Genomic DNA, 22945 nt, shown 5'->3' with positions numbered 1-22945 from the left:
TTTCATTGCCCAAGTGGACCTAGGGTCTAAATTGGTTTCCTTCTCATCGCCACTTCCCGTGTGCACACCATTTGCCTCCTCCCTTGACCCTTGCCGTTTTACCACCCATCTTCACCTCTCTCTCTTCTTCCAAATCACAAGTCGGGGACCCTGCGGGGCCCGAATTTCATATCTATGCCCGCAGTCCAGCCAGTCCTTTCCCTTTGTGGCTTCAACTTGGCCAGTGTTCCCCCTTCACTACTCCCAGCGCCTCCCAATTGCGCCTCGAGTGTTTAAGTTAAGCAGGACGTTATCTGTACCAATGGGCTAAAAGAGGAAGAAAAGCCTTAGAAATAGGGTCAAGATTCAAAGAGCTTACAGTGCCCGGAGTTTGCCAGGGGCATATTTGACATGTTGAAACAGTAAAAGTGTTAGGGAAATTTGTTCATGATAAGGGGAGTTTCCTGCTAAACTCCGAAATAGCAGTTACCAGCCATGGAGTACTTAAACTGACCTTATCTCATTAATCTTCACGACAATCCCATGAAGTTCGTACTTTTTGTAATTTTAGTGCCAGAAACTGCAGACTCAGTAAGCAAGTAAAGGCAGCATTTAGAACCCTGGCCCGTTCAAACCAAAGCGTCGAGTCAAACTGCGCCCAGGAAGGACAATGGTTAGATGGAGTGGAGATTTGTAAATGAGCAAGTGCAGGAAAGAAAGACAGACACTGTCATTATGCCCAACTTGTAAATTTATAAACATGGATGGAATACAAATATAAGAGGTTAACCATTTTCTAAAAGTGAAGAGTGAATGAGATCCATCAGCAAAATGAAAAATTCCAGTATTTCTTTGACTTGTACAGTGCACCATCTGCTTGAAATCATCCTTCCAGTCTGGGATTAAACACTCATTCCTCCATGCACTTGAATTTTTGAAGGGAGTGTAAGATGTGAAACCATTAGGATACAAATGTTAGCAAAAAGAGACAGATGTCACAGTTTGATGTCTCCAGTAAGGAGTGCCTAAGGGGAGGCAATTCCTACCAGTCTAGGATTCCTGATGGTCTCTCAAGTTCATATTTAAGCTCTCCAAATCCAGGGTACTCCCCTGGACAATGCTAGTCCTGCACTGCTAACTGCTTGCTCCTTAGTTCCCTTTTTTCGATTTTATGCCAAACACTTATATGTTCACTGGTTTTTATATTGGTGTTTATAGTAATTTTTTGGCACTTAATATATGACCAGTACCTTTTACATTATTTAATTTTCATGCTACTGTTAACCATTGTACAGACGAGGAAACTAGAGAGGCTAAGTAAAATTTCCAAAGTCACACAGCTAGTAAACAGCAAAGTACATAGGTAAGTCTAATTCCAAAGCCATTGCTTTGGTAACTAATCTGCTTTAGTCTTCATTGTTTAATGGTTTGATTCCTGTATGTTAACTGTACCCACAGGCTACTACTACTGAATATCCTAGCACCTGGCAATAGTATTACTGAATGAATGAAAAGAATCGTTGAGATTACATTTTCAGATGTGGGAATCCCATTGTGCTTTGCAGTTATGATACCTCAGGGGCCTCTTTGGAACTTCATTCTTAAATTTCCTCAGTTGCCTACATCCCACTTCCTAGGGTGAGACATTACTCCAGAGAGCGTCATTACCTCAAAGATGCCATACTCCTTCATCTGAAACCCTTCCAACATGCTCTCTTTCGCCTGAAATCCTCCCCCCCCTTGCTCCTTCGTCTTCCAGTGGTCTCCATCTGTCTAGTCTACCTCTATTCACTCTTTTGCTCAAGCCAAAAACCTAGGAATCAAACTTGATTTTCCCATTACCGACTTTACTCCACTGCTATAATTTAACCAGAAGTGATAGTAAACCTAAGAATACAAGTCCATCAATCAGCAAATTCCAGTTAGCAGGATAAAAAGCATATTCTGGGCACTGAGAAGTGTAAATATAAATCTAGTAATGGGCGTGGAGGTACCTTGACAGGAGGTAAGAATTGGGAGCTCTGACCTGTGGCCTGTCATTGTCAAAACTATCTAAGCCTGTTTCAGGGAGCAGGGTCTCTGACTAGCTCCCCAAAGGTACTGTCTCCTAGTATCCCAGACAGCTCTGGGAGCATTCAGGATCAACTGCAAACTGATAATAGTCAATCACTGAGGATGTAACAGGGAATGAAAAGCTACCAAAGAAAACTTCTCCAGGTTCTGGGATGTCTAATACCAACATCATGATGATGGGAAGCTTGGGAGTCAGGCCTTTGAGCCATTAACTTGCTGACTGACCCTAGCAGGTTCTTCAACCTCTCTATACCTCAGTTCCTCTGGAATACAGAGCTAGTTCCCTTGCAGAGTTGTTGTGACAGTTAAGTTGGAATATGAATGCACATACACATACATGTAGGTAGGTGGACAGATGGAAGACAGATAAAATTAGATGTACCTTAACTATTAGATTTTGTCTCTTCCTTCCCCAGTCTTCAAGATTAAAAGAATAAGAACACAAACTCATACTGGACTGATTAAATATTGCAAGCTTAAAGAGACAAGTTAATTCTCCTTGAGGATTATTTTGGTTTCTCATTTTTTAAACGTTTTACTTATTCTGCCTAGCTCTCTGAAACCTCAATCTATTTATGTGCCAACAACATCCCAATCGAAAAACCTTTAAGACCCTAAACATTCAGACTTTGTTCCAGAAGTCTGTGGAGGAGCAAGCTTTGTATCAGTATGGAGAGTGATCCACTCTTGTTGTGAAGCAGGTTTCTGGAAGGAAGTGAGTTGCAGCCAGGAAGGTGACTCCAAGATTTTCAAATGCTTCTGGCTGAGGCCTTTAGATATTTTTGAAACAGATTCTGAGTATCAAACACACCTTTATTCAAGTGGAAGTACAAAAGCACATTCCTAAACCAATTGCATACATGTGATTTTTTACATATTCTGCTATTTAGGGATTAATCTGTTTCATAATTAACAGAAGTGACCACTGGTCTCTGTACATAAGGATACACATTCATAGACAAAGAAAGTAACATGCATTTTCATTTGCTTTTACATTTAAATCAATTCATTTAGTTCTCTACTTTGCCCTGATAAGATCCTATGCTTGCTGATGGCTAAGCGGCAAAATATAGTCGTAGAACTATCCTAGAGGTTAGCCATAAGAGGCTAATAGAATAAGCAATAGATTTTTATATATTTGTTGAGGATCTCTAGTGAATATTGTAACATCTGAATCACAAAGGCCTCACTTGCTGGAATGACAAAAAGAATGTTAAATAACACTTGTCTAATTCACAAAATGTTATGAAGCTTAAGATGGAAACATATAACAAAATATAATAAAATGCTTTGACATCACCTAAAGAATCATGAATTCTTGGCGAAGTGTTAACAGTGACCCTGAACTCTGGACATCCCGACATCTGTGATCAAAAAACCCAAGTTCTTTTATATGGTCTGTGGACTCTGGTATAATACAGAAAACGTGATGATGAATAAACAATTATACACAAAGCTCCCACACTTCAAATACTGTCTTGCATTGATGAGGGAGACTGGGGGGCAAAAATTCAAACAGATAAAGAAGCAAGCGTAGTAATTAAAATTTTACCAGGAACAGACCTGACACTCTCTTGAAATACTCTCTCTAGAGATATTACCTAAGAGCAGCAATATCTTTTTTGAAAAGTTGCATTCCCTTATGAAGTTCTCAGACTTTTTTGTATAGGTTCTTTATATTTTGCTCTATCAAAAGCAGACCTGAGCATTTTGCTGGCCTTCAACAGAAGTATATAAGATAGTTCTAAACTTCACCATGCAGATTAGGCGCTGAATGAATGCAGCTAGACCACCAGGCGTGTTGTTGGCTCCCTGATGTTCTTATCTCTTATTAGAGGGCCGTGGATGCAGACAAGGCAGCTAAGAATGTGGGTGTCATTTGAAAGTATTTATTAGCTGCCTGCCCCAAATACATGGGAGATAGAATCCTTCAAACTCTTGGATGGACAGGACGTGGAAATCCAATTCTTTTTAAAGGAAGATGCTTCAACTTTAGGAAAGAAGACAGCAACATCAAGTAGGGACGGTATACCTGCTGGTGAAAAGCTTAACACTAGAAAACCATCATCTGAAGGTGCTAAGAGAATGGAGAAATCAACAGGAATCCAAGTGTTGTGGCTGGAAAGGAATAGGAAGTAGGATGTTCAGGAAACAGCAGACCTAAGAGTCTGTTTTGAAAAAATCTTGGGCTGAGGACAGCAGAAAAAGCTAAACAAGCTACTTTCCAGAAGTTAGTATGTTTGTACATCGGTGTATTAACAATATCTTAGAGAAGCTATAACAGGAACCAATTTGAGGAAAAATAAAATTATTTATAGGCCATATTTTTAAAAATAGCTTAAATGAGTTCCATAAATAAAGTTTATATATCTATGTACACCACCTATTAAATAAAAGAATGCCATGAGGAAACAGCACTGCATTCACCAAGTCACTTCTCAGACTATATTCTTCTGCAATGAAAAAGATCAGGGCTATATATTAAAATTTTATATAAAATTTTCACTCCAGTATTTTGATGTGGAGTAAAGCCTGAAATATGGTAAATTTTTCCATTTGCATTAGATTACATTCTAGTCTGGACTTTCTAAGGATAAAAAAAAAAAAAAACAAAAAACAAAAAACTTGAACTCTCACTGAAAGATTTGTCATATTTACTACACTCGAATGGCTTCTCCTGGGTATGGAATGATGTTGAATGAGGGGTAAAATATGACTGAATCTTCCCATGTGCATATGTTTATTACATTCATAGGCTTTCTGCATGGAATGAATTTGATGCTGAACAAGGTAGTTTCTTTGAAGGCTATTTCACATTCATTACAGTGGCAGAATTTTATTCCAGTATGAATTCTCCAATGGTGACTAAGGTATGAAAACAGCATGAAGCATTTACCACATTCAATATATTGGTAGGTTTTCTCATTGGTATGGGTTTGCAGATGTTGATGAAGTTTTCCTACATTCATCACATTCAGACAGTTTCTCTCTGGTGTGGATTCTCTGATGAATAAAGGTTGAGCTGTGACTGAAGGCTTCACCACATATATGATTTCTCCCTGGTATGAACTCTCAGATATTGAAGGAGGCCTGAATTTGACTGAAGGTCTTCCCACGTTCATCACATTCATAAGGTTTCTCTTTGGTATGAATTCTTGGATGTTGAACAAGGTGTGCTCTCTGACTGAGGTTCTTTTCCCATGCATCACAATCAAAGGCCTTTTCTCTAGAGAGGACTTCTTGTTGAAGAACAAGATCTGAGCTATGATTGAAACTTTCCTCATAATCATTACACTCATAGGATTTCTCTTTCCCATGAATTTTGTGATGCTGAATAAGGCATGAAGTTTGACTGAAAGCTTTTCCACATTCATTACATTTGTGTGGTTTCTCTCCTGTGTGAATTCTTTGATGCTGAATAAGATGGGAACTCAATCTGAAGTCTTTTCCACATTCGTTACACTTATAGGGCTTTTCTCTGAGATGACTTCCTTGATGTTTAGCAAAGGTCAACCCACAATCATTGTATTCATAGGCTTTCTCTTCACAGTGGACTTTCTGATGTTCAACAAGGTATGAGGTATTATAGAAGTCACTGCCACATATAGTACACTTACAGGGCATCTCTCTGTGAATTTTCTGATGTTGAGTAAGATGTATACTACGACTGAAGACCCTTTCACAATTACTACATTTGTAAGATTTTGCTCTAGTGTGAATCCTCTTATGTGGAGTTATGTCTGAGCTCTGACTACAGGATTTATCAGATGCTTCACAGGATTTATCAGATGGTTCACATTTATAGGGCTTTTCTCTAGTGTGTATTCTTTTATGTCGACTAAGACTTGAACTCTGACTGAAAGATTTTTCACATTCTTTACATTTGTAGGGTTTCTCTCTGGTATGAATTCTCTGATGTCTAGAAAGGGCAGAGCTCTGATGGAAGACTTTCTCACATGTATCACATTTATAGGATTTCTCAGTGGCAGAAATGCTCTCACATTTACTAAGGTGGGAGAGATCCATTAAGCTTTCCTTATATTCACTACTCTGAACATCCTGTATTAGATTTATTTGTTCATGTTTACCAGCAGCTGAATTCTGGTTTACGCCCATATCATACTTATCAATGTCATCAATATTCTGTATTCTAAGAACTCTCTGATCTGTATCAAGGGTAGAGTCCAGACTGAAGCTTTTTTCAGGTTCATTACATTCATTGTTCTCACTGGTGAAGGTTTTCTTGCTGATTGTTATTTGCCTAAACTCTCTCTCCAGGAAGAGAAATTTCCTTAGGATTTCCTGAAGCCTTTCTAATCTGTCCTCAGGTTTAGACATTTCTCTAGTCCCAGGAACTTGGGCAATATCCTTTTTGAGTCTTCCTACTCTCACTTTGTATGAATGTACTTCTTCCAAAATTTCCTGCTTAGGAATCAACAGCTTGTTCTCTTCTCTGGTCTCTCCATCTGATTCAATATATAAATAGAAAATGCAAATGTAATCTGTACCCTATGCTTAGGGGAAAACAAACAAACAACAACAACAAAAACCCCTCAGAGATGAGAAAACTAATCTAAAATCTACTAAAATTTAGAGAAGTTTATTTACTCAGAAGTACTGCTACAGAATCTCAACAGCAGATATAAGGGCATGACTAAGAGCAGTGATGTAGTATCCAAATGGTTCAGGGTATGGTGCAAACAGGGTTTTCAGCAGAGCAAGAAGGTAGTCAATTAAGGTGTTTCAAAGGAGATAGCAGGGAAATAGTTCAAAAAGAATTATAGATAAGCAACTTGAGTAGGGACCCAGTACAACTTGTGGATGACAAGGGATAAAATAAATGCAAAGAAGTCATCAAAACTGAAGGGAAAAGGAAGGAGCTCTCTCCATCTGGTATACAGGCCGAGCTCTTCATTCTGATTGCCAAAGCGGCTACAACTTGGCTCCACAACTGGACTCTTATTTCCTACTAATTCCATCTGATTGATTCTACCTTACTCACCTGAGCAGTCATCTCTTAAGACTTCTCTATTCTTAGTTTCCAGATCAAAGACCTGTAGATCTTGTTCCAGCTGGGAGATCCCATCAGGCTTGGGAAATGGAAATCCTGCTCATAGAGAAGGAAATGGGATGTGGCAATTTATCCCCAGATACTACACCAGCCACGTTTTCTCTTAACTAATGGCTAATGGAGAGAAAGTAAATTCTCAGAAGACAGTAGGGAAGGCCTGGAGAGTGAGAAGGGCAAAGATCCTCTACAAGGATCTCCTATTGGTGCTCCAGAAACGGGTGTATTACAGGGCAAGTTGATGACTTTGGGAGAGGTTTTCATTTAAATAGTACTCAGACAAGGGAATCTGTGCAAGGGTGTTTATGTGTTTTCACAGAAGTGATCATTTTCACTCTTTAGCTGTTGCCTATAGATCAACCTTTGTATTAGACCTGGTCTACAAATATGAGACCTGGTCAAAAGGGAAGTCATCAAAATATAACTCTGCTGGACTGGAAGAAAGTGAATACTCAAGCATCTATTATGTGGTGTGCTAAACTGCAGCAACAGAATCAGTGAAGACTGAATAAATGCTCTAAGAACCAATCTCAATTTGCTTCAGGGCACATGAGGAAACAAAAAACCAACAGATTCTTATCCGTTAGGAGCTTACACTCTTGTTTATTCGACAAACATCTATGGGGTGTCTCCTATAAGCAAAGTACCTAGAGACAGATACAAACTAACTATAATGCGGTATAAAGAAGAAAGTGCAATAAAAGTGCACTTCCACATAAAAACGGTCTTTTTCTGGCTTATATAATGAATTGCTAGGATCTAATCTCTTTCAAAGTAAAAGCAAGAAGCAGTCTGATCCTGAGGGGCAGAACTATTATAGTACTAAAGGGGCAGTTTTTTTTTTAATTTTTATTTAAAAAAAAATTTTTTTTTCAACGTTTATTTATTTTTGAGACAGAGAGAGACAGAGCATGAACGGGGGAAGGGCAGAGAGAGAGGGAGACACAGAATCGGAAACAGGCTCCAGGCTCTGAGCCATCAGCCCAGAGCCCGACGCGGGGCTCGAACTCACGGACCGCGAGATCGTGACCTGGCTGAAGTCGGACGCTTAACCGACTGCGCCACCCAGGCGCCTAAAGGGGCAGTTTTTATACATGTTCAGCCCAGAAAGCTTCTTGTGGCACACATACGAGGTGGTCTAGCTCAAGCCCCTCAAATCCAAAAGCCTTCCTCTCCACTTACTGAATATCTACACAATTTGTTATTGTTCTCTTATCCTGACATGTCACTATAAAATGTAGTTTATGGACTTTTATTTAATTGGTTTCAGGAATTATCATCCCTACTTTCTCACTGCTAAACTCTCATTAGCAGTGACAATATATCTTCTATCTTGCATTTCTTTTGACTCATTTACTTAAAAGCTACTTATTGAATGCTAATTTTGTGTCCTAGTGTTAACATGTAACCGGTAACCAGTGTTTCTAAAAGGGCACTGGGCCTGGAAAATATTACAAACCAACAGCTGTCCTCTTGAGATTCCATGTGAGAGCCTATGAGCAGGCAGATGAGAACAGATACAAGAAAGGCTTTACTATGTTTCTGAATTCCTGCTGAGCATTAATAGTCTATTCCCCTTTTGGATGCTTATTTAGTTAAGGTCCTCCATACCAAATGAAATAATTTTTCAAATTAAAAAGTTAGTGTGGCATGAAGCAGCAAATATTTTGCTCAGAATTCTGACAACATAATTTGCAACTTTAACTCAGTATTAACTAAGGTGTTTCTAAGTATTTGATAACTGAAGCAAATTTTGGTTATTTACTCTATACACCTACGTCACCTACACACAACAATGTGGAAAAAAGGGTTTGATTTTACTTATTAAAAAAAAATGTGTTTAATGTTTATTTTTGAGAGAGAGAGAGAGAGTGTGAGCAGGGGAAGGGCAGAGAGAGAGGGAGACACAGAATCCAAACCACAGTCCAGGCTCTGAGCTGTCAGCACAGAGCCCAACACAGGGCTCGAACGCACGAACCTGAGATCATGACCTGAGCCGAAGTCGGATGCTTAACCAACTGAGCCACCCAGGCACCCCTGATTGTTTAACTTTTTTTTAATGTTTATTTATTTTTGAGAGACAGCATGAATGGGGGAGGGGTGGGGAAGTGGGCAGAAGATCTGAAGAGGGTTCTGCACTGACAGCAGACAGCCCGATGAAGGGCTTGAACTCACAAACCGTGAGATCACGACCTCAGCCAAAGTCAGATACTTAACTGACTGAGCCACCCAGGGACCCCAGAAGGATTTGATTTTAGACTGTGTCCAATGTAATGCAGTCAGGTATAAAAGAAAATGCCTGCTGGGCAATTAGAAATACAAGACCACAGTTTAGATGAGAGAACAGGGTTTGAAATAGACTTAAAGTCACCTGTATCATCAGTATCATTAAAATATTAAGCTAAGGTTTACTGCTCATTTCGTAGGTGCAAAGTACCACACAAAGAACTTTACAAATTTTCACTAACTTAATACTCATCCTACCTTTACAAAGTAGAAACTATTGTCATACCCATTTCCCAAATAAAAAATGAAGACTGAGAGGTTAAGTAACTTGCCCAAGGTCACAATGACAGGTGAAGCTAGGGCTCAAAGCCAGTCTTATTTCAGAGCCTGGCTTTTACATAATCTACTAGTAAAAAAACAATGACTATGAATGAAACCCTTGCTCCAAAATTCGTACAGAAAGAGAACAGAGGACCAACACGTTGACGATGGAGTAAAGGGTGAAAACAATAAAAATAACAGAGAAAGTTATTAGAATAATACATGGAGAGCCAAAATCCAACAGATTTGGAGTCATGGATGTTCCAATTAAAAGGAAACTAAAAAGATCACTTAATGTCAAAGAAATAAAACTCTCCTTATAATAAAAATCCTAACTCCTTGGCAACAGTATGAGCAGTATTCAATTTGAGGAAATTCCCCTATCAAGAAATAATTCAAACACACTCCTGAAATGTTTGTATTTAAAAATCTGGTCTATGGGGCACCTGGATGGCTCAGTCGGTTAAGCATCTGACTTCGGCTCAGATCATGATCTCACGGTTTATGAGTTCGAGCCCGCGTCGGGCTCTGTGCTGACTGCTCAGAGCCTGGAGCCTGCTTCGGATTCTGCATCTCCTCTCTCTGGCCCTCCTCTGCTCATGCTCTGTCTCTGTCTCTCAATAATAAATAAACGTTAAATAAAAAAATATATAAAAATCTGGTCTATATCTCATATCACTTGCAGTCCTTTCCAAAAAAGCATTTAAGTAACTATTAGCCAGGTACTTACACACGTAATTTAATCTAATTTAATCCCTGGCACAAACCCAGAAAGGCATACGTTATTTTTCATGTTTTATAGATGAAGATAATCATTATCAGTTTAAATAATTTGTTCACTATATCACAGTTGGGAAGATAAACCCAAGTCTGATTTCACAATTTACATTCTTTCCAAATCTACCATTTAAAATTTTTTTTTTTTCAACATTTATTTATTTTGGGGACAGAGAGACAGAGCATGAACGGGGGAGGGGCAAAGAGAGAGGGAGACACAGAATCGGAAACAGGCTCCAGGCTCTGAGCCATCAGCCCAGAGCCCGACGCGGGGCTCGAACTCACGGACCGCGAGATCGTGACCTGGCTGAAGTCTGACGCTTAACCGACTGCGCCACCCAGACGCCCCCAAATCTACCATTTTAAAGGTCACAGGAAGCATGAAGGCAGGTTTTCTTGTCATTGATCTGAATGCCTTTTTCCTAAATTTTAAAGTCAAAATTCTAGGGGTGCCTGGGTGGCGCAGTCGGTTAAGCGTCCAACTTTAGCCAGGTCACGATCTCGCGGTCCGTGAGTTCGAGCCCCGCATCAGGCTCTGGGCTGATGGCTCAGAGCCTGGAGCCTGTTTCCGATTCTGTGTCTCCCCCTCTCTCTGCCCCTCCCCTGCTCATGCTCTGTCTCTCTCTGTCCCAAAAATAAATAAACGTTGAAAAAAAAAATTAAAAAAAAAATAAAGTCAAAACTCTATGCTTTCAAAAATATGCATTTACTTTAAATTTTTCCTATCTAAAATTATTTTATTAAAGCCTTTTGATTAATTCTATTTAAACCTTTACAGTTCTCCAATTAGATTTATTTTTAACTTAATTTGGTCTTTAAAAATAACATTTAACTGAATCCAGTACTACACTATATGTTAACTAACTTGAATTTAAACAGAACCCTGGATACATAAATAACATTTAAAATTTACCTCATTATTTGGTTTGTTGCCTGAACCAGTTATGCTAAGATTTTTGCCACATGGAAGCTTTATGCCTTTCTTCTTGGTCCTTAATAAATACACAAATAAAATCTCTCCTTAGCAGTATTGTTCTTGCATAGATACCTATTTTAGTGGAATGCACCCCTAACACAGTTTTCTTTTGAATGCATGCTCTTTCTGTTCCCAAACTGTACAGCCTTATGCACTTCTGTCCAATTTTTCATGGCTACTTCTAATTCTCATCAGAGTATTAGAGCCATAAGAATATAAAAAACACTATAGGGGTGCCTGGGTGGCTCAGGCAGTTACGCTCCAACTCTTGATTTCGGCTCAGGTTAAGATCTCACAGTTCGTGAGTTCGAGCCCTGCATCGGGCTCTGCACTATCAGTGCAGAACCTGCTTGGGATTCTCTCTCTCTTTGCCCCTCCCCAGCTCAGGCTCTCTCTCTACCTCTCAATATAAATAAACATTAAACATACACACACACACACACACACACAAGCACTCTATATACGGTTGGACTAACTGTTTTAAGGGGTAAAATAGTGAAAAAGAGCCTAAGTGTCAGAGTCAGATCTGAGTCCTAAGCCTAGCTGTGACCTTGAGTGGATCACTTGACTTTTCTGAGCCTCAGTTTCCTCACGTATAAAATACAATAATAGGGGCGCCTGGGTGGCGCAGTCGGTTAAGCGTCCGACTTCAGCCAGGTCACGATCTCGCGGTCCGGGAGTTCGAGCCCCGCATCGGGCTCTGGGCTGATGGCTCAGAGCCTGGAGCCTGTTTCCGATTCTGTGTCTCCCTCTCTCTCTGCCCCTCCCCCGTTCATGCTCTGTCTCTCTCTGTCCCAAAAATAAATAAATAAACATTGAAAAAAAATAAAATAAAATAGAATAATAACTACTTTACAGGGTTATGGTGAATTAAATGAGATATGTACAGTACCTCGTAACACACTGACTCCTCAATAAATAGTAAATAGACTGGCAGTAAAAGACATTCTATAGAAAATCATTTTTGTCCTCATGATATCAACTTCAAAAAGTAAAAGGTATGTGTCAAACACTTCCTGATTTATCAACTTATCAACAACCAGAATTTTGATAAGCATGTTTCCAATGATGTTATCTAAAAAGGCACCTGCCCACACTGCCTCTGTGTGAAATGGAATCCAGACCACTTTCCTGGTCTCCTGAACTAAGTCACAAATGACTCCCCTTTGGTGACCCTCAAGCCAGTAATCCACTCGTTGTCAATAGAATATGCTTCTTTTTAGATTTGGTAATGAAAAGTCTGATTTTTTACTTACTTTTTTATAGCTCAGCTGTTCACACTTTGTATATTTACTACTTTATAGTAGAAGCACTTATCCAAAAGGAACAAAGTTTTGATGTCTGCTGCAAATACAACTCTGAGCTACTGCCATGGGAAAAAGAACTCGATAGCGGGGTTGCTAAGTCAGGGACTGAGTTATAATGTCCTTATTCTACAACACCAAACATTAAGCTAATTAAGTGTAAAATCTTAAACTTCAGGTGAAGTTTGCTGAGCCCACAAAAATGAAAAGCATCTCCTAATTTTTGTAAAAAATAATTACTGGGGCACCTGGGTGGCTCAATCAGTTAAGTGGCCGACTTCAGCTAGGGTCATGATCTCATGGTTCATGGGTTCAAACCTCGTGTCAGGCTCTGTGCTGACAGCTCGGAGCCTGGAGCCTGCTTCAGATTCTGTGTCTCCCTGTCTCTCTGTTCCTCCCCTGCTTGCACTGTCTCTCTCTCAAAAAAAAGATTTAAAAAAATTTTTTAAAATTAGTAAAAAGATGCTGCTGACTTGGTCACCAAAGCAAGTTGAATAGGAGGGCTTCTTGTGTGCATTTGTACCCATTAGGTGTGAGTGTGCATGCACGTCCTGTATATGTGCAGAGATGACAGAGAAAAAAATTCAGCCCAACAGCATGTTGTGCTATTAGGCTGATTAAAGTGCTAAGAAGTTTTTTTTTTTTTACTCCAAAAAGTAGACAGGTTAACTGTTGGAAATTATGTAATTATTAGATAAAATTAACAGTAGTTTACAATTACATATCACTTTACAGTTTACAAAATTGTTAAATATACATTCAGTTTAATACCCTGAAATAAGGAAATTCAATTCTTTTGCCCTCCCATCTCCCATCCGTGAAGGACAGAGCTAAGGAAAACTTGATCCGGAAAAGTCATATAAATGCATCAATCTGTATAGCACCACAAAGAGTAAAGGAGACAAAGGCAGGGCCTTGGAAGGGGCCACAGGGACGTAAAGGAGAAGACTAGAGTGTTAAATATGAGGAAAGGCCAGGGGTTGCAGGAAAATTAGGCAACAGAAATGGCAGGGTCACGTTCACTCAGAAAAGAACAGTGCACAGCATATGTCCCACATTCTAAAATAACATGAAAAGATCATAACTGAAAAGCTGGAGTTGAACTTTGTGGTTTCACAGAACACAAATAGATGACCACCAACCGTGGCTTATGAATGAACTCATAACTCAGGTTCGAAATGCATCTGGCTGCAACGGAGGGCCTCCTCGGCCCTTCAGAAATTTAACAAAGGTCATCTGAGGAGCTGCAATTTTACATAGTGATGGCATCCTGAGAGCATCGATCAAGTGTTAATATCTTACAATCGTGGAAAAGGAGTTTCCGAGCGGGGCCGAGCAATATCGATGGGAAGCCGATACCTGGGCCATCTCTTGGAGATTCCTGCTGAAAGAACTGCAAGTGTTTCTCCAGAGAAAGCACTTGCCTGGGTATGACTCAGGGCCGGGCAGGAATTCACACTATGAATCCGGGTGGTAGGAAGGCGGAGAAGTATGCCTACAAAGATCAAAGAGCCAGGAATGGGAAACACACTAAAAACCTTCCAGTGGGCAGACTGCCTCCCCACAGATAACAAGACTTCTTTAATCCTGAGTGTAATCAAGGAGACAAAGGAACACCCTGGATGGCACCAGCATAGGCAAAGCCAAAAAAGGGGGGGGTGGGGAAGAGGGAAAGAGAGAGAGAGAGAGAGAGAGAGAGAAAAGAAGAGTGTGATTAAATATATTCATACATTAAAAAAAAAAAAAAGCAGCAGAGACAGGCAAAAAAGGAGGAAAGGGGGGATGTTCAAATCAAGTGGGCTGCCAATAGCCCTACAGGTTGCCTAAGCCCAGCAGCCTACTGTACCATCCAAATGACCCAGGAGAGACTCAGTTTAAAGCTGATACTTCTGCCCAGGGTGAGGTTACTTAGAACTACCATCTGGATGACTCACTGAAATAGACTCACAGTGAGTCAGGTCTTTAAATGAAATCTCTCCAACTCTGCCTGCTTAGAGGTGAATTTAGGGATGTTAAGAGGTGAGGTATTATTCAACAAGGATTTTAGCCTATCTTAAAAAAAAGCATTTCTTTTTCCAAAGAAAATGGAAAGCTTTCAGATACAGAAACAATGAATTACCAAGAAAGAAAGTGGTTGTGGATTGGGAGGCTCTAGGGTCCCTCTCATAAAAAAAGAAAAGATAGGGAAGTCAAGAACTTAAGCCAAGCACAAGCAAGTTTCCCTTTTCTAACAGGGAACAGATGTCCCACAAAAGCAGCAATCATTAATTACAAATAAGGAGTAAAACGTCTCATCTTGAAACCCCCAAAGAAAACCCACTCCCAGAGGAGATGACCTTGAAGATGGAGGATTCAGAGGTTCTAAGACCTGGAATCTGAGCCACACTCTACGTTCTCAGAGACCTCACACCTCCTCAGAAACCAAGGAAGTAAAGAAATCCTAAAAGGTAAACTGAATAATAAGAAAGTCCTTACCCACTGAGACCACGTTCCCATAATTCTCTAACATCACTTCTCTGTAGAGATTCCTCTGAACAGGGTCCAGGCATCCCCATTCCTCTCGAGTAAGGTGCACAGCCACATCCTCGAATGTCACAAACTCCTGAAATAATACAGCCTGGCTGCGCTGGGGAATGAGGCCACTAGAGCATCATGGCCAGAAAATGAAGGAGATGACACAAAGAGGGTGTCCACTGTGTAGCAAAGCTGGGGAGGAGGGAGAAGAGACTAGAATCTAGGGAATAAGCTCCATAACCTTTAATATCTAATAAACGCCCATCACAGCACCAGGGATAGAGAAGGAACAGTGTTTACTGGTGGTGGTGGGGAGATGGGAAGGTGGTTTGTGTGAAGTCCAGGTCTCTGAAGAGGATCAATTTCCAAATTGGGGTCTGCTATTGAAAAAAAAATTCAGGCAGGGTTTACGGATGGGTTGGGGGAAGGGCCACACTCGATCAGTAGCAACAGTCCCTGAGGAAAAGCAGAGGGTTCCTCAGCTCACCTGGTACCTGGCTGGCAGGAGCGTGGCTGCCTGGTCTCCTGGGCTTCCCTCATGGGGAAGAGCAGGCACCTGGGGAACAGGTGGAGCTGAGGGAGGAGAAAGGAGCCAAGAGTGAGAGCAGCCCTTCCCCAGGGCTCCCTGACAGAAGAGGGAGTCAGTGGGACCCTTCTGTACATCAACATTCTAGTAACACCAATCAACATTTATCCGGTACTGAGTGCGTCTACTCTGCTCCTTCTCAGCACTGGAATGCCCTCCTTACCCACATTTAGACCTGATACAGGATTTTCTTAAGAAATCTGGTATCTCACTTTATTCTCATGACAGGACATTCCTCTAACAGAAGGGTAAGCACTATACCTGTTTTGCAGATGGGCAAAGCAAAGCATAAAGACTTGCAGTGACTTGTCCAGGGCAGTGGTTATTTAGTCAGCTTCTGACGCTCTCCCAGACCCTGTTCCGTAAATTTCGTTAAGCCTTTATGTGAACTGGCACTGTCTCTACGACCAGCATGTAAGGCTCCCAAGAATAAAGAATGGTCACCTGTTTCCTCACCATCCTTTCCACAACACCCTACACACCGTGGCACTCGCAGTGTGAGTTGCTGACACGTAAGTTATTTCAGGCACTGCAGTTGGCCACAGGTAATCTCAGAGAAGGTTCTTACAAAACAAAAAAAGGTACCAGACATATCAACCTATCTATACGATGTTACACGAAGATGTTACTGTAGAGTCAATATGTGATATGTGTACACGCATTGTGCTCAACCAAGGAATTAAATGGTTGGGGTTTTTTTTGGCCAGAATCAGATTAGTCACAGACACTGCAGCTGCAACAGAATGGCAGGTGGCAAAGCTCGCAAAGTCATCAAGGAAGGAAGAAACTAAGTGAAAGGAACAGGGGGAGAGATGGGCCCTAAACCTAAGAGGAAGTAAAAGCGAGGAGGCGAGGACTGTGAGATGCAGTAAAAGCAGCGTTTTCCTAGAAATGAATCTGGGATAAAGTAAAGGTTGTACGAATGAAAAATAGCTAAAGCAGAGTGAATGCCACCACTCTGCCTGTTAAAGAAAGAAAGGCTGTCCTTCATATAAGAGCCCAAGACCAGGACTGAACTGAGTCACATCTGTCCTTCCCTTCCAGACACCCTGGGGGCCATCGTCTTCTCGAAGTTCTTGGCCTCCTAAGTACCAGGCCCGGGAGCCCCACTGCAACTCCCATTCGATTGGACTGAAGGGCTCTCTCTGCCTTACCCCCGTTGAGTTCCTGCTCCATGTCGGTGTCCTGCGCGAACTGAGGCTCTGGGGACAGACCCTCAGACTGGCTCCCCAAAGACTGAAACTGGACAACTGCTGATCCTGCTGCTTCCTGGGCCGGTATTTCCTCCATCCCTGTTCTGGAGGACAACGATCATCACTGCTGGGTGAGAGTGGGAAAAATTATTGTAACGAGTTAAGACGGCCCATTATTTTACAGCCTCCGGACTGAGCAAAGTATCTGACGCGCTGTAGATACTCCACAAAAACAGCTACCAATGACTTACCCACCTAAACAAAACAACAGAAAGAAAAAAATGGAAAAATTTCCGTTTCAAATAGCTATGAACCAAACCATATGGTCCAAGTATGGTTTATTTAAACTCTCCACCAATTCAGAATTTGTGATATTTCAAGAAAAAAACAAACAAACAAACAAGAAAGTACAACTTAATAAGAGTTCTGTGGAAAGTTTAAAATATTTGAAATACGCAAACTTCTTTCAAGGCTCAAGTTTGTACCTAGAAAAGTATGCCAGTGATGATTATTTATTATTTTTTCAGCAGACCCCTGAGAAATTATTTGGTAAACGCTCGGTCAGCGCACTTTGAATTACTAAACGGGCTTGACTAATAACAAAACTCCACTGGGGGGGGGGGGTCAGACCCTTCGCCAACAGACTAGGTGGGCAGGCCGCTTCCCACTGGCCCGACAGTAACCCTGGTTAGAGCTGCGGTTTTCAAACAGGTTTGGCCGGCGTCCTTCAAAGCCAAGGACGCGACAGGCTTCCGTCCCGCTTCCACAACCCTCAGAAAGGGCCCTCGCGCCCAGTCCTCAGAAGGCCCCGCCCGGCGCTGCCCTCCTCCCGCTTCCCTGTCAGGAGAAGACGCGATCCCAAAAGGGCGAGGGCGGGCCACAGAAACCCAGCTCACACCAGGGCAGAGTCACCGGGTCCTGGCGGCGGGGCCATCGGTTCGCTGGGCGTCAGGGCGAACCCTGACTGAAGGAAAACAGGCCCTCGCCCGCCCGCCCTGGAGCGCTCTGGGGACGGGAACCGCCGTCGACCGAGTTCCCGGGCGCTTCCTCCTCCTCCCCGGGAGCCTAACCTAGCCGCGACCCCAGGACTGCTACCGGGAACTCACCCGAAAGGAGGGGCAGGCCGAGCGGCCGTCCCGTCGCGGACACCCTCGCTCTAGGGGCAGCCCTGGGCTTTCCGGGGTCGCTCTAGACCACTTGGAGGCCGGCGCTTCTCAGTGGCACTTCCGGAGGCGGAGTCCCGTGGCCGTGGGCGGAAGGTGGGCCCCGGATGAGGGCCCCTTGGGTGAGGGCCCCGGATGAGAGTCCCGGATGTGGAGTAAGTACCAGGGAGGTGCGAGTGCGGGGCTCTTCGTTTTACTTCTCTGGCCCTGACCTTCGTCCGTGCTGACCCCGCCGGCAACCTCTGTAGCCATTGTACCAGTAATGACCAGGACAGCCCCGGGTTTGGGAAAGCGTCCCCGCGGGGTAGTGGCCCGCTCACGTCGTACGTGTTCCGGGAGTGGAGGGGCAGACGTAATGGTCCCGCTTCTGTAAGTCAGCAGGTGGGGAACTAGTACAGGGGTACGAAATACACTGATTAAAGCGAGAATGGAAGGCTCTTGGGTGGTATGAGGACCACAGAAAACCGTGGGATCGGAGTCCATTAATGTTTTGGGCCGAGGGACAGGGCATTGAGCAAGTTGGGAGTTTCTTAGAGAAATTGAGACTGGAAGAGAGCTGCGTTTCTGGGGGGAAGAGAGACTGGACTATGCAGAAACTGGGGTAAGTAAAGCGCGGAGCCCACGGACAGGCAGGCCAGGCGCTAGAACAGAAGTACCGAGGGCATTGTGACCTTCTGGATCCTTACAGAATGTGATGTCTTATGGTGGAACTGGATCTGCTAGGGACTGGCGAGGCTCTTAGTTTTCTTCTTTTTTAAAAATATTTATTTAGAGAGAAAGGGAGAGAGAATTGCAAGCAGGCTTCACGTGGTCAGAGCTCATCATCTCACGGCTCCATCTCATGAATCCTGAGATCATGACCTGAGCTGAAAGCAGGAGTCTGATACTTAACCGATTGAGCTACCCAGGTGCCCCTGGCAAGGCTCTTAAAGAATAAAAAAGGGGATTCGCAAGGGCCTTTGGATATTACTTCTTTAAGATTACAAATCAAGTTATTATCCTTTAGTGATATTTGACATTTCAAATTAAATATAAGAAAATCCACACACAAAAAAGTGTGGCATCGTATATGCTTTTTCAAATTACATCAGTCTCTGGGATGTTCTGATCTGCTTACCCTTTCTTTCCTTTTTGAGTGTCATTGACTTAATGCAGCTTTCTACTGTGACACAATCTCTCTAGTCTATGGTATCCGGTGCAAGGGAGTCAGCATCACAGAAGATGCACTGCTTAGTCAATTGCTTGCTGTACAGCAAGTTAGAAACTTCTTGCGTTGAACAGAAATATACTCCCTAGTGATACCTGTTGTTCCTGTTGAGGTCCCTGGGAAAATAGATGACACATTATTTCTCCTTTTCATTAACATCTCTTCTAATATTCTAGGATAGCTATAAGTTTGGAGTTCTTTCCTGAGTTGCCATTTCCCCACAAGTTGTACCTTATTAGCAAATTATGGCAGTGGTGCATTTGTGTCTTGAGTTTTAGCTGACTCAGGCAGTTTGCTCCAGTAAGAGGACTCTCTTAGAAGTCCATTTCTCTCCAGTAGACATCAATCCCTAACAAAGAGTGGTAAGACTATTATTTTGCAGGGTGCCTGGGTGACTCAGTCAGTTAAGCGTCCAACTCTTGGTTTTGGCTAAGGTCATGATCTCAAAATTTGTGAGTTCGAGCCTCATGTCAGGCTCTACGCTGACAGTACAGAGCCTGCTTGGGATTCTCTCCCTCTCTGCCCCTTCCCTGCTCATGCTCTCTCTCAAACTTAAAAAAAAAAATTTTTTTAAGACTATTATTTTGCTTTTGAGCAAAATTTTCTTTCAGCAGTTCTTCAGATGACAGAGGTGGCAACAGTTAACCAACTTACAAAATTTGTAATTTTTATCTTACACTATGTTACTTTTTTGTTAATGTTTATTTTTTTTGAAAGAGAGAGAGAGACAGAGCATGAGTGGGGGAGGGTCAGAGGGAGAGGGAAACACAGAATCCAAAGCAGGCTTCAGTCTCCGAGCTGTCAGCACAGAGCCTGATGTGGGGTTCGAACCCACGGACTATGAGATCATGACCTGGGCCGAAGTCAGACACTTAACCAAATAAGCCACCCAGGCGCCCCTATTACTAGGGTTCCCAAGGGTCGAGCACTTCATTAATTTTTCCCATATGTCCACCATTACAGTAGGCATGAATAGATACAAAAGAAGTAAAATATTACAGTAGAACTGATACATGTTCTAAATATAGGTTTGTCTTCTCTGACTGCTTTGTCTCCATAGGCACCATCATCTGAGGGTTTGTAGAATGCCTTCTCCATTAGACCTACCTTAAATCAAGGAATCCGGTTTATAGTCAAGGAGGTCTGACAATGAACTTGTAATCACAGAATTCATGGTTCTTACTCATCACCCAGAAGCAGCTAGCCTGATAGCACTATGGAATGGCATGTTGAAGACACAGCTAAGTTACACCTTGGAAAATTGGGGAGCTGTCCTCCAGGATACAGTATATGCAATGATATGCATTGAATCAATAACATATATGGTGTTGTGTCTCCAATAGAAAGACTACTTGGGTATAGAAACCAACAGGTTGGAACAGGAGTGGCCCCTATTACTATAATATTCAGTAACTCACTGGTGGAATTTGTGCTTCCTATCTTCAAACCTAGAGTCTTCTGGGTTATGGTTCTGATTCTCAGGAAGAACATTTCTAGAAGATATATTAAATGTTCCAGTGAACTGGAAGCCAGGCGACCTTGTCTTCTTTGTGCCAGTAGATCAGTAGGCAACGAATGGAGTAATTATAAAGGTCCCACAGTCCCTGCCACACACACTACATAAATACAAAAACATACCCAGCTGTCTGCATTCAATAACCTATCTTCCTGAACCTTGTAAGTACTTTAGTGTAGGAATGGGGCTTGGGGGCAAAGGGGAAAGGGCAGGGTTTAGACAAAGAAGAAAAACAATGTATAACCATGTAATGGCTCTTAGAGACAACTTGGAACACTGGAAGGAGATTTGAGGAAGTATGTAGAAGTTCTAGGACCAAGAGGTCTTTAAGGAGGACCATAGTTTAGTGAGCCAGTCAGTGATGAAGGAGCAAAGATTTACTCGAGTGGTTTATTGAAGAGTCATGGGGAAGTAGAAAGAAAACAGTGACAATATCAGCAAGATCAAAGAGAATGGGATATTTAGGGCTTGGAAGGTTACTCAGAGTATCACCTAGTCATTGGTACCCTCTGTAGCATGTGGCTATTCCTTTTGTGGGTCTTCCGTTGTGCTCAGACTTGTCTTGGAATTTAGAGTGTGTCAGTCTTTCAAGGTCTCAGTTACGGTTTTATAAAAGGTGAGGTATCTTGACCTACTCTTAAAGTAATGGTAAAAGCCATAATTCTTGTGATAACATTTTGACAGCAAAATTCGACTTACTGGGGATGCCTGGGTGACTTCAGGTGGTTAAGCATCTGGACTCGATTTCGGCTTAGGTCATGATCTCATGGTTGGTGAGTTCCAGCCCCGTGTTTGGCTCAGCACTGGTAGTGCAGAGTCTGCTTGGAATTCTGTCTTCCTCTCTGCCCCTCCCCTGCTCGCACGTGTGTACTTTCTCTGTCTTTCAAAATAAATAAACATTTTAAAAATTTAATTTAAAAAATTCGATGAACTGTAGCAATTCCATTATTACGCCGAAAACTCCCTGGTAATTTTAGCCAAGCTCAGAATCTTAACTGTCTAGTACTGGAAAGAATGTTGCCCATAGATGAAATTTTTGAAACTACTACCCATTCAAATGACAGTAGGTAATCACGGTCTCCAGAGAAGCAACGACTTTGGTTTTGTGAAACCATTCATTCTTGACTTCACTTTGATATTTCTCTCTACATTTTTGTTTCAGTTCTTCTGACACACAAAATCACTAAGTAGTCGTATGGTTTAATAACTAGAATTCTTAGGATTATTGCCATCAGTAAGAAAAAGGAGAAACAGAAGTATCTGAGAAGAATGGTAGCAAAGGAAACTTAAGCCCCCTTCACCAGGCTGGGAAAAGCTGAGCTAAGGGGAGAGATCCCCAAAGCCGGACAAGGCCGTCGAGTGGGGAACAAGGCCACAGTCCTCCCGCGTTCCTAGAGAGGACCCCTCTTCTGAAAGACAAGTGTTGACGCACTTCCGGCTTCTGTGGGACTCACAGATGTGCGCGCAATCAAGGTTGTGATGAGCAGAGGGTGTGGGTCCAAGTGCGCCGCCCTTTGCCACCTCCCCCCCAAGAGTCACCTCCCTTTTCTGCCCCAGCACCCCCAGACGTCTCCGGGGTTCACGGTGAGACGTGGGTCCGGCCAGGGTGGACGGGTGGGGACAGAGGTGGATGTGTACAGCTGTGTTCCGCGGCTCCTCGCGCCGTCACCGCCCCCGGACGGGGTGGAGGGTCCACGTCCCTGCCCTGTGTTCCGGCCTCGTCCGTAGGGAGCGCCGTCTCTCTGCAGAGACAGCTCTGGATCCAAGTGGAAAAGGCACGCGTGTTGTTTTCTGGGCCAGGTTGAGATGCCTCTGGGACCGGGAAGAGGCAGTCCGCTGAGGGCTCTTCCTGGGCCTTCTTTCCTCGGTTTTCACCCCAGGGGATAGTGGAAGACAGGATCCGAGGCCAATTTCTCTGTTTCCCCAGTTGTCCGTATTTGCATTCCTTCTGGTGAGGGCTTCCCCACCCCCACCCTCATTCCTAGAGATCCTGAATGTAAAATGAGGAAGACTCTCGAAGCTATCAAGCTCCGCGGGTTTTT

At 42.6% G+C, this 22945-nt stretch overlaps 2 protein-coding genes across 26 annotated transcripts in view; one reads left to right on the top strand and one right to left on the bottom strand.

Moving 5' to 3' along the window:
• Positions 1-712: 712 nt before the first annotated feature.
• On the bottom strand, positions 713-18252 carry ZNF655 (zinc finger protein 655). 7 transcript variants are annotated; one of them, XM_047837769.1, is made up of 6 exons: positions 18124-18251; positions 16979-17141; positions 15726-15811; positions 15200-15326; positions 7055-7159; positions 713-6518 (listed from the first exon to the last, which is right to left on the bottom strand). In XM_047837769.1, exons 2-6 carry the CDS (start codon positions 17112-17114, stop codon positions 5125-5127), a joined length of 1848 nt encoding a protein of 615 aa, XP_047693725.1. In that variant the 5' UTR covers positions 17115-17141; positions 18124-18251; the 3' UTR covers positions 713-5124. The 7 variants fall into 7 exon arrangements, with proteins under 7 accessions (XP_047693725.1, XP_047693726.1, XP_047693729.1 ...); XM_047837770.1 differs by having other exon boundaries at positions 16979-17144; positions 18124-18247; XM_047837773.1 differs by lacking the exon at positions 18124-18251 and having other exon boundaries at positions 15200-15618; positions 16979-17010.
• The window catches only part of FAM200A (family with sequence similarity 200 member A), a 23409-nt gene continuing 18709 nt past the window's right edge, over positions 18246-22945 (top strand). For 5 of the 19 annotated variants that reach the window (XM_047837790.1, XM_047837792.1, XM_047837786.1 and 2 more), the window contains exon 1: positions 20171-22487. The gene's annotated coding sequence lies outside the window, so the exon portion shown is untranslated. The other 14 variants (XM_047837795.1, XM_047837789.1, XM_047837783.1 and 11 more) reach the window with 9 other exon arrangements.

This window comes from Prionailurus viverrinus, chromosome E3, assembly GCF_022837055.1.
Source record: "Prionailurus viverrinus isolate Anna chromosome E3, UM_Priviv_1.0, whole genome shotgun sequence".
In the NCBI taxonomy this organism is placed as follows: Eukaryota; Metazoa; Chordata; class Mammalia; order Carnivora; family Felidae; genus Prionailurus; species Prionailurus viverrinus.
This window is presented reverse-complemented; position numbering and strand designations above follow the sequence as displayed.